This window comes from Amphiprion ocellaris, chromosome 22 (assembly GCF_022539595.1).
Source record: "Amphiprion ocellaris isolate individual 3 ecotype Okinawa chromosome 22, ASM2253959v1, whole genome shotgun sequence".
Classification (NCBI taxonomy): domain Eukaryota; kingdom Metazoa; phylum Chordata; class Actinopteri; family Pomacentridae; genus Amphiprion; species Amphiprion ocellaris.
The window spans coordinates 2,239,294-2,249,065 of record NC_072787.1 but is presented as its reverse complement, the minus strand read 5'-3'; the positions used below and the strand labels follow the sequence as shown (position 1 = coordinate 2,249,065).

The following is a 9,772-nucleotide window of genomic DNA, read 5'->3' as shown; positions in this document are numbered from 1 at the left end:
TACTGGACCTCTTTGAATTTGAATTGTTGTGGAACTAACCGCGTGTTTCCCATTAGTCCCCCTTCCCTCCAGACTGGAAGATGTTTTCTCTGATGCATCTGCTCAGTCAGCGAGCTCGCAGTGATTACAGACACTCTTGAGCTACTTGAGAAAATAATCAGTAACTTCGCTACATTCTACCGGGCGCCTGTGCTGATTCCCGCCATGACTTATTTACACGTAATAATTTTAGAGTAACATTAAAGTATCACACATCAGATACTTCCTTACCTGTACCCGGGAGCGTCTGCTATGCCGTTGAGTCTGACCCTACGTCAGCGTGGGACTGGACGCTGATTGGCTCAGTCAGCTTGATTGACAGGGAGTGCAGGGACCTGATGGCAGCAGCTTCTCATCGCTGAGGGTCAATACTAGAGGGTCAGTATATAACTGAGGGACTTTGGAAGTCCATGGGATATATCTTACATACATTTTTATTAGAAGTAAAAAAAAAAAAATTAAAAAGTAATTTTTGTTCATCATGATCATGTCTTTACAAATTCCATAATTATTTATTATGGAAACAATCACTTATTAATAGAAAAAGATAACCGTCTGAATTTAATAACAACCACCTTCTAATTAGCTATACAATGATAAAATGAGCTGATTCAGAAATAGTTTTGTGTTCTTTTCATTGAGCTGAGATAATCATGACAGATATGGCATTTTTTTGTTTTTTTTTTGTGGGCATTTTAGGTCTTTTTGTGGTCATTTTGCAATTCACGACACTCTATTTCATTTGTTTAGCTTTCAAGAAATCACAACCATACTGGGAGGAGCTAAGCCAAGGTTTCAACAGCAGTGTTCCCTCAAAATAGTGACGTGGAAATGGTTGTGGTTGAACAACTGCATGTAGGAAAGAGAGACAATGGTATACTACATATAATGGCATATAATCGTCGAGGCTAGCTTACACGTGTTTCATGGATTTAGTTGGTTCTTTTGCCACCATTTAAACCACCTCTCTCTTCAGCCTTGTATCACATTTCTTCTTGAGGAAATGTCAGGAGATTAATTTACAGTCCCATGGAGCCTAAATTTCCAAATAATACAACAGCTACAGTCCAGGGAACATCAGGCTGATCTGAGATGGATGTTCTCAGTGGCTACTTTCCTCCTAATCTTCTCATACAGCTTTTATTTCTCTTGTCCTGTTTGGTGTAGTCACATATAAATACCAAGCAGCACAATGTGGACTTTTCTCTGTGTAAACAGCCCAGATGTCAAACTGAAATATTAAAGACAATTATTCCATATTCCAGTAATTTAACACTTCAAAAGGTTTCACAAAATGTGTCCAGACCATTTTAGACCTCCATCACAGGCTGCACACCTGACCTGCAGATGGCTGCTTGTTTCAGACATCATAGATGAAGTAGTCCTCCACACTTGAGCAATTTATATTGTGAATGAGTTGAACTTTGGGGTTTATGCATATGTATACTTTATTCAGCAGTTGTACCCTGAGTATTACTGGTTTTGGTTTTGTAATACCACTAACTCTTAAAATGGTTCTGTAATTCCATAACGAATCAAAACACTGAAGAAGGACGCATTTTCTTTAGAACAAAAACTAAAATAATACTTCAGTAGCATTTCAGTTATATTCCTATAACCTATCAGTCACAGTGTCACCAAACCAAAATAAGTAATCCATCTTACATTTAGTCTTTCTTTGACTTTCCTCCATTTCCATTTTATTGTATAACAATCAGTTATAAATAGTCAATTCCACTCAACCTCAGCGTGAACAAGTGGGTTTCCGTAGCACCGTATAGGTCCACTGCAGTGCATTAACATCACCACAACATACTGGCTGTGAATAAAGCTCCTGGGCCCACTGGTCTTCACAGTGTCCATATGAGCACTCTCAGTACGGTTTGCCTCCAATAGCAGCGAGGATCTCCAGCCTCTCTTCAGCAGTGGGCATATCAGGTCTCACACCATCTCTTCTCCTCTGCACCATTATGGTATGCTACCAAGAAACAAGCACAAAACGCTCAGTTAGCTCCCATTTACACACACACACACACACACACACACACACAGAGACACAGAGACACAGAGACACACACACACACACACACACACACACACACACACACACACACACACACACACACACACACACACACACACACACACACACACACACACACACACACACACACACACACACACACACACACACACACACACACAGTGGGAAGTGTAGTAAACAGTAGAGGAGGGCAGATTGATCCAAATATTGATAATATCGATCCCAGCGTTGGTATTGATATTGAATGATACCAGTGTAATGATATCGATACTTTAGTTTCAGTTTCTGTCCTGTATGTCTGCACTGATGCCGCTTCAACAAACGGCAACCTGATTGGCTATCAGAGCTCTTCCATCTGAGGAGCAGCAGCTAATCCTCCTCTTGTGATTGGATGTTGTACCATCACATGACGCAGCGGCGCCAGATAAACAAGTAAGCAGGCTCAGCTACATCACAGATCATAGTGGTGGAAAGTATAGCTTTAATTTCTTCCGTGGCTTCGTCAGTCTGTTCCTGCCTGATGTGTAAAATGAGCTGTTTAGCTGCTGTACATTCCTCACCCAACACTGAGGAAAGAGGAGGCAGAGAGGGAGAAGTCCGACTGAGGTCCAGCTGATGATCAGACTGAAGGCAGGAAGATACTGAGCCAGAGACAATTACAAAGACTAGTGCTGTACAAAATTAAATAATCATTAATCACAATCATAATTTTTAGCTTCTAACCACTATAAGAAAAGATCGTATGTATCATTACAAAAGTAACTACAAAAAAATTATCTTAAAAATCTACTACTGCAAAAGTTAGTCTGGAGTATCGGTATCGATATCAGCGATACTGGCCCTGTATTTACTTGGTATCGGATCGATACCAAATCTTGCAGTATCGCACACCATGAGTAAACTGTGTTTCTGGACTTGGTCCATCATGAGGTACTAAATCCTCTTTCACATTGTGCAGATTCCCCGACCAACCACTGGGTGTCCCCACTGAAGTGTAAAGCACATAGAGCATGTGGACCATTGGTATCTTCCCACTTATGAACATGTCAGCTGCTGGAATAGTTAATAGTCTGTCCTTATATAGTCATGGAAAAAATTATTAGACCACCCTTGTTTTCCTCAATTTCTTGTTCATTTTAGTTTCAGAGCTGATATCAGACATTTTCAATGGTTTTCTTGATAATAACCAAAATCACTTCAGTTCTTCCATCAGTAGCTATGGCATTGTTCTGCCAAAAACAGCTTTTAGGATTCCATGTTTTCTTTTCTTTTCTAGTAGTACTAGTACTGATTCATAACCATTGTTTCTGATGACTGCATCCATGCATCTTGGCTGCTCTCCACCAGCTTCTGACATAGCATGTCAAATAGGACATAAAGTATTATGGAATCAGCTGCATTTTTTGTCGTGTTCATTGTATTCTTCAGGTAGTACACCTTTAGTGGTGCCAGGCATTAAAATGAACAAAATTGGAGGAAAATAAGGGTGGTCTAATCATTTTTTCCATGACTGTACATCTATTTTTGTTTAGAGCACTTGATTAGGTTATTTTACTTACTCATTCGCACACATAATCACAATAATGGCAGTGGAACTGCCATGTACGGTCGCAGTACAGGAGGAATATGGGGTTCAGCATCATGCACAGGTAGAGGGTACTTGAGCCAAACTGCCTGCCCTACAATTACTGGACAACCTACTCTACATCTGAACCACAGTCGCCCCAGAAAGGTCTTCTGGGGATTCAAACCCAAGTCGCTGTGATAATGAGCATGCCAGTACTGCATCCAACTCTAATAATTTTTTGAAATATCATATACAGACATCCTTCATAGCTCACTGTACTTTTGTCCCTGCCAGGTTCCTCATTTTGTTCTCTTCAATCGTGGGAAACAGACACTCACCCAATATTTTCTACAGTTCTTATATCTCTGGAAATAGGCTGAACACATGCTTTTATCATAGTTGTAGGCATCTAAACACTTCTGGGAGGCATCACTTTCCTGAAAAATAGAAGCAGATACAAACTTAGAACAGGGTTAGGAACTGGGAGCAGCAGGCAGATGCTGGACACAATGCAACACATGAAGAGTCGGTAAGCTTACCTCAATGCACGGGTTAATATCCTCATTCCGGACTCTTCGTGCTTTTTTATCCATTTAGATCTGTGTATAGATGGATAACATAAACAGGTTCATTTTTTGCATAGATTTTATTCATGAACAGGCTCTTCTCTTTGTGAGTGTGTGTACAAGATGTAATGAAGTTCATCATACAACTGACTGCAGCTGAGGGCCATACAGTGGAGTACTCACATTTCTACAGCTCAGTTCATTTTAATAGTTTTTGGATTTCTAAAAGCCAGTATCAGTTAAAATGGAAACTCCACAACAAATACAACTTCAGTGTTGTCAAAGCATGTTTTTAATTACAAAAAAAGACAAATCAGGAATATGTCATGGACTCATTGAGATACTCTTTAGAAATACACAGGGAAGCATGAGCTTAAGTTATAAAGCTGCTGCTGACAGATGGCCAAGGTTAACCTAACTTAAAGTCAATACTACTACTACTACTAGCACTCATAACGTCAGTCAGGAAAACTAGTTTAATGTTTAATTAGTCCAGTGCACACGTTTACAAGCTGGACATTTTGATCCCTATATTATATTCTCGTTTACCTTTCCAGATAAATGAGAATATTGGATTCCGTTGTGTGCATAACGATGACAAATGTAAGAGACACAATAATCTTTATATCAAGTTTTGCCATCAACAGAAGCTGCAAATGTACATACTGATGTGCTGTTGCAGCTTGAAACTTCATCCTATATATACAATATTACAACAAATACACAGTATATATGAAAACAAGTATACCATTTATAAAGATGAGATGTCAACTTTAAAGCAGTGCATTAATCTACCAGACACTGTAGAGCAGAGAAGAATTCAAACTCCCCATAGCAACTAGTCAATGAATTTTAAAATGTTGATATTCGTACATTTATTTTGAAATGAATTTATGTAAATATTTGCAAATTATTAAGTTACAGTTGTGATGAAGTAAAGCACATATAATACACTGCCCATCCAAAAAAAAGTCGCATGCTCTAATATTTCAGTGGACCACCTTTAGCTTTGAAAACAGCACTCATTCGCTGCGACATTGTTTCAATAAACTTCTGCAATGTCACAGCATTTATTCTAACCCTAACCCTCACTTTATCTGCCTCTCTTTTTACCCTGATGCCCCCATCACTCTGGAACAGGGTAAATCTGGACTCATCAGACCACATGACCTTCTTCCTTTGCTCCAGAGTCCAATCTTTATGCTCCATAGCAAATTGAAGCCTTTTTTTCTGATTACCTTCACTGATCAGTGGTTTTCTTAGAGCTACAGCTGTTTAGTCCCGATCCCTTGAGTTTTCTTCGCATTGTACGTGTGGAAATACTCTTACTTTCACTAGTAAACATAGCCATGAGTTCTACTGTTGATTTCCTACGATCATCTAAGAGTTTGTTTTGACCACATTTCTCCCTAGAAGATGATGGTTCTCCACTATCCTTCAGGTTTTAATAATGCATTGGAAGGTTCTTAACCTGAGTTTAGTAGTTTCATCTCCTTAGTTGTTTTCTTTGCTTGATTCAGGCCAGTAATTTGACCCTACTGAGACAGATTAACATCCTTTCTATGACCACAGGATATGTCTTCCAACATAGTTGTTTCAGAAATAAGAAGCTTCTCACTGCATCAGCTAGGGTTAAATAAGTTGATGCAGCTGAAACATATTCATCTCTGCAGTAATTATCCAATGGAAGGCTCCTACCTATTTGCTTAGTTAAATCCAAGTGGTGACTTTTGTTTTTTGGACAGGCAGTGTATATGAATAATGCTTGCCTGACCTGGCAAGTGAATGCAGGACGGTTGTTTCTAAAGGATTTCCGCCACCCTCTGGTCGTGTATCGCATTTAAATCCCAGTGAGAAATGCTAGCAGTTCACAGTGGACTTTGATGCAATATACTGTTTCAGTGCGCACAACAGTTCGATTTATGAAAGTGATCATCTTCATTTATTGACTGTAATTATATCTGATTGGCAAAGAAAAAAGTTGTTTTTTTAGGTTTCATAGAAGTGTACTAAGTTGTAAGTTATAAATTATAACTATTTAAAAAAGCACTGTTCTAGCAGAGCTTTGCAGTCAATAATTAATGACAACTACACTGTTATTACATTTCTGTAAAAAAAAGAACTGAGATATGCATAGTATTTATACTGTTTGAATAGAAATGTACTCAAATGTAAAGTAAAATATTCTAATATTTAGATATGTTTTTATATTTATCCAAATTAAAACGTAAAAATGCTTGAAATATTTTACTCCACATGTGATGAGTGTAGCATAGATAAAACAGTTTCTTTATTAAATAACTGATGGGAAATATTCAACTTTTTCGTGATATTCAAATTCTTTAAGATTGAACCTGTTTGAACAGTCTGATTCAAATTTTTATGAGGCAAGTTGTTTTTTCACGGCCTTCTAGCATTTTCCACTGCACTTACAGGAAGACATTTTGTTGCGTAACCCCACGAGCTTCAGTAGGAAACAAGAGCATTTCTCTTACAGGTTCTTGAAGACGTTTCACCTTATATGTAAGAAGTTCCTTTCGAGAAAGACAGTGATCGCCCATCTTACTACTGGCTTTATCCTGAAGAAGGCACAGCATTCATATATGGTCATCCAAAAAACCCACAAGGAAGGAGCACCACTCAGACCCATCAGCAGCAGCATCAACTCTGCCTCCTACAACATTATCTGGGCACCACTGGTTGGAAACGCCACTCATCACAGCCAAAACGTCACTGATTTTGCCAGCATGCTTCAGAAAGTGAAACTGGTCTCAGATGAAACCATGGTTCCATTTGATGTCACATCACTCTTTACATGCATTCCCACATCAGAGACAGTGGAGACTGTCAGAAAACAACTTCTGCAGGACAGAACCAGCCTCATCCTCAGCCAGACATGTGCCCTGCTGCACCTCTGCCAGGCCACCACGTACTTCAAATACAATGAAGGTTTCCACAGATAGAACCACAGCTGTGCCACGGGCTCTCCGCTGTCACCCACAGTGGCAAACATCTACATGGAACAACTCCTAGCCACTGGTTCAGATATGTGGACGACACCTGGGTCAAAATCAAAGCCCAAGAAGTTGAAGCCATCCCAGAGCACATGAACTTGGTGGACAGCAACGCCAGGTTCACCGTGGAAGCTATGAAGCATAATCAGCTGCCTTTTTTAGACTGTGCTGTGCATGTTGAGGAGGATGGAGGCCTCAACTCTGAAGTCTACAGAAACACTACACATACAGACTAATATCTGTTTGACTCCCATCATCCACTGGAACATAAAACTGGGGTCATCAGAACCTTAAAGCACCAGGCTGAGAATGTTCCTTCCAATGCAGACGGGAAGCAGAAGGAGCATTTCCACATTAGAAAAACACTGAAGAACTGTGGCTACCCCAACTGGGCCTTCATCAAATCTAAAAAAGACCTAGGAAACACAACAGCACAACAAACAGTGAAGAAAACAGGAGGAACAACGTTGTTCTACTGGAGTATCTGAAAAACTCAGAAGGATTTTCTCCAAACCTAACGTCCCAGTGCACTTCAGACCCACTCCAGGACAAAAACTGGTTCATCCCAAGGATAAAACACCAACACACAAACAGAACAATGATGTAGAAGCAGTCCGATGCAGCGAGGAGTGCATGGTCAGGGGGAGACCAAACAACAACTTCACAAGCACACAGGAGAGCAGCAAAATAGAGATAACGCACCAAGATGTGTAACTGGTGCTTCTGTGCCTGTACAAAACTACGCTGTTTCTCACCTTTGTCAGTCACTTGTTCAGACTGTGCTCTGTTCACGTTGACTAACTGCCGCAAGTAAAACTTTGCTTTGACTTGAGAGATGACTCTGAGTGTTCATTTGGAGAAGTCAGGACTCCACTGAAGAACTCTCCTGACAGACAGCAATGTCCACATTTTGGACAGGGAGGATAGATGGTTTGAGAAAGGAGTAAAGGAAGCCATCTGTGTCTAATTAGAACAGCCATCTACAAAGAGAGGAGGGGTTCTGCGACACCACTTATCAAACACCTATAATGCAGTTACAAGGTCTCTCCTCAGAAAGTTTTACCATCATTAACATCTTGAGTTACTCCTGATATGCAGATTCACATCCTTTGTTGTGTAAACTGCAGCTCCATGTCCTTTTATTACTGTCTTTGCTGTTGGATCACCTGGTTTCACAAACATTTACACCAGTTAAAACTGGAGAAGCCTCTTAGATGAGAGGTGACATGTCTTCAAGAATCTTATTTGCTTTAATTTGATTTCTAACCATTGTGTTTCACATTGCGACTGTTTTACCTGATTTTACTTTTATTTACTTTTATTTTATTGATTTTATCTACCTTATCTTTGATGAAATTATTGTTCACAGTGATTATTCTGTACTTTTATTGTGCTGTGGTTTTAATGTGTCTGTAATCTCGACGGCACTGGAAATAAGGGAAACCTCAATGACCTTCCGAGAATAAATAAAAGTTTGAAATGAAAATTTTGGATCACTTTTGTGTCTTTGGGATAATTTTTGAGTCATTTAGGACAAATTCCATGTCATTCTGGGCCAATTTCCTGTAATTCTAGATCATTTTTAAGTCACTTTGGGCAGTTTTTGAGTCATTTTGGACAATTTTAGAGTAATTTTGGACAAGTTTTGAATAATTTTGGACAATTTTTGAGTCATTTTCAACAAGTTTTATGTCAGCTTGGATCGTTTCTCGTCATTCTGGATCATTTTTATGTGTTTGGGAACTATTTCTAATAAAAATATGTACAACATATAACCCTTAGACTTCTCGAGTCCCTCAGTTATAAACTGACCCTGCAGGTTTCCCCTTCACATGTAACGTTCCTACTGCAGCCGACCAGGCTGACCTTCATTAATGTGACCAAACATTGGTGCAGCTTTACTATTTCTATGGAATGAGTAAAGTTGGAGCTGAACACAGGTATCCAATGTTCATACCTACCTTTAATAAATGCCACCTTTAATCCAGCGGTAGTCTAATGACTTGTGCAACCGCCTCGTATCCACACAAGTGAAGGTTATCCAAAAAGTCCCGAATAACTGGCAGGATTATTGACTCTTCCTTTGGTCAAAATGACATTAACATGTTTAGTCTGTAAAACGACGGCAGGGCTGTTGTTTGTGAAAGCTACGAGCAGCTATATAGTCCATCCAGCACCCTGATAATGCTACACGAGTCACTAGCTCCACTGTGGTTGCTAACAGCGCACCAGGAAAATCAGCCACACCGTCACCGATGACTGACAGCAGCATCAGCCAATAGGAGCCCCTGAAAACCAACCGCGTGGACTGACAGTCTAACAAGCCAATAGGATTCGAAGACCGACAAGTTTGTCGTCCCATCTTTAAAAAATAGACAACACCAAATATTAACGATTGACAGTATATCTGTCGGGCCCAAAAATTTGACTTAAATTCAAAGGCACCGTAAGTGACACTGAAGTGAAATTGGCAGCGCTTTAAACTAATCAAAAAGCACAAGTGGGCGGAACTTGGTGTGGGCGTGGCTAAGTCCTAGTGTGG

The 9,772-nt window shown here is 39.8% G+C and overlaps 1 protein-coding gene across 1 annotated transcript; it reads right to left on the bottom strand.

Moving 5' to 3' along the window:
* Positions 1 to 1,469: 1,469 nt before the first annotated feature.
* Positions 1,470 to 9,467, bottom strand: chchd7 (coiled-coil-helix-coiled-coil-helix domain containing 7). Its single transcript, XM_023300002.3, has 4 exons — positions 9,192 to 9,467; positions 4,190 to 4,249; positions 3,989 to 4,087; positions 1,470 to 2,017 (listed from the first exon to the last, which is right to left on the bottom strand). Exons 2-4 carry the CDS (start codon positions 4,241 to 4,243, stop codon positions 1,913 to 1,915), a joined length of 258 nt encoding a protein of 85 aa, XP_023155770.1. The 5' UTR covers positions 4,244 to 4,249; positions 9,192 to 9,467; the 3' UTR covers positions 1,470 to 1,912.
* Positions 9,468 to 9,772: the final 305 nt, after the last annotated feature.

What these genes read in the sequence shown, in the direction of transcription:
- chchd7 (XM_023300002.3), bottom strand. Translation starts at nt 4,243, where the DNA reads ATGGATAAAAAAGCACGAAGAGTCCGGAATGAGGATATTAACCCGTGC. An exon ending in ATATTAACCCGTGCATTGAG is followed by an intron (nt 4,088 to 4,189) that starts GTAAGCTTACCG and finishes TCTATTTTTCAG; the next exon opens with GAAAGTGATGCCTCCCAGAA. An exon ending in AGAACTGTAGAAAATATTGG is followed by an intron (nt 2,018 to 3,988) that starts GTGAGTGTCTGT and finishes GTTTCTTGGTAG; the next exon opens with CATACCATAATGGTGCAGAG.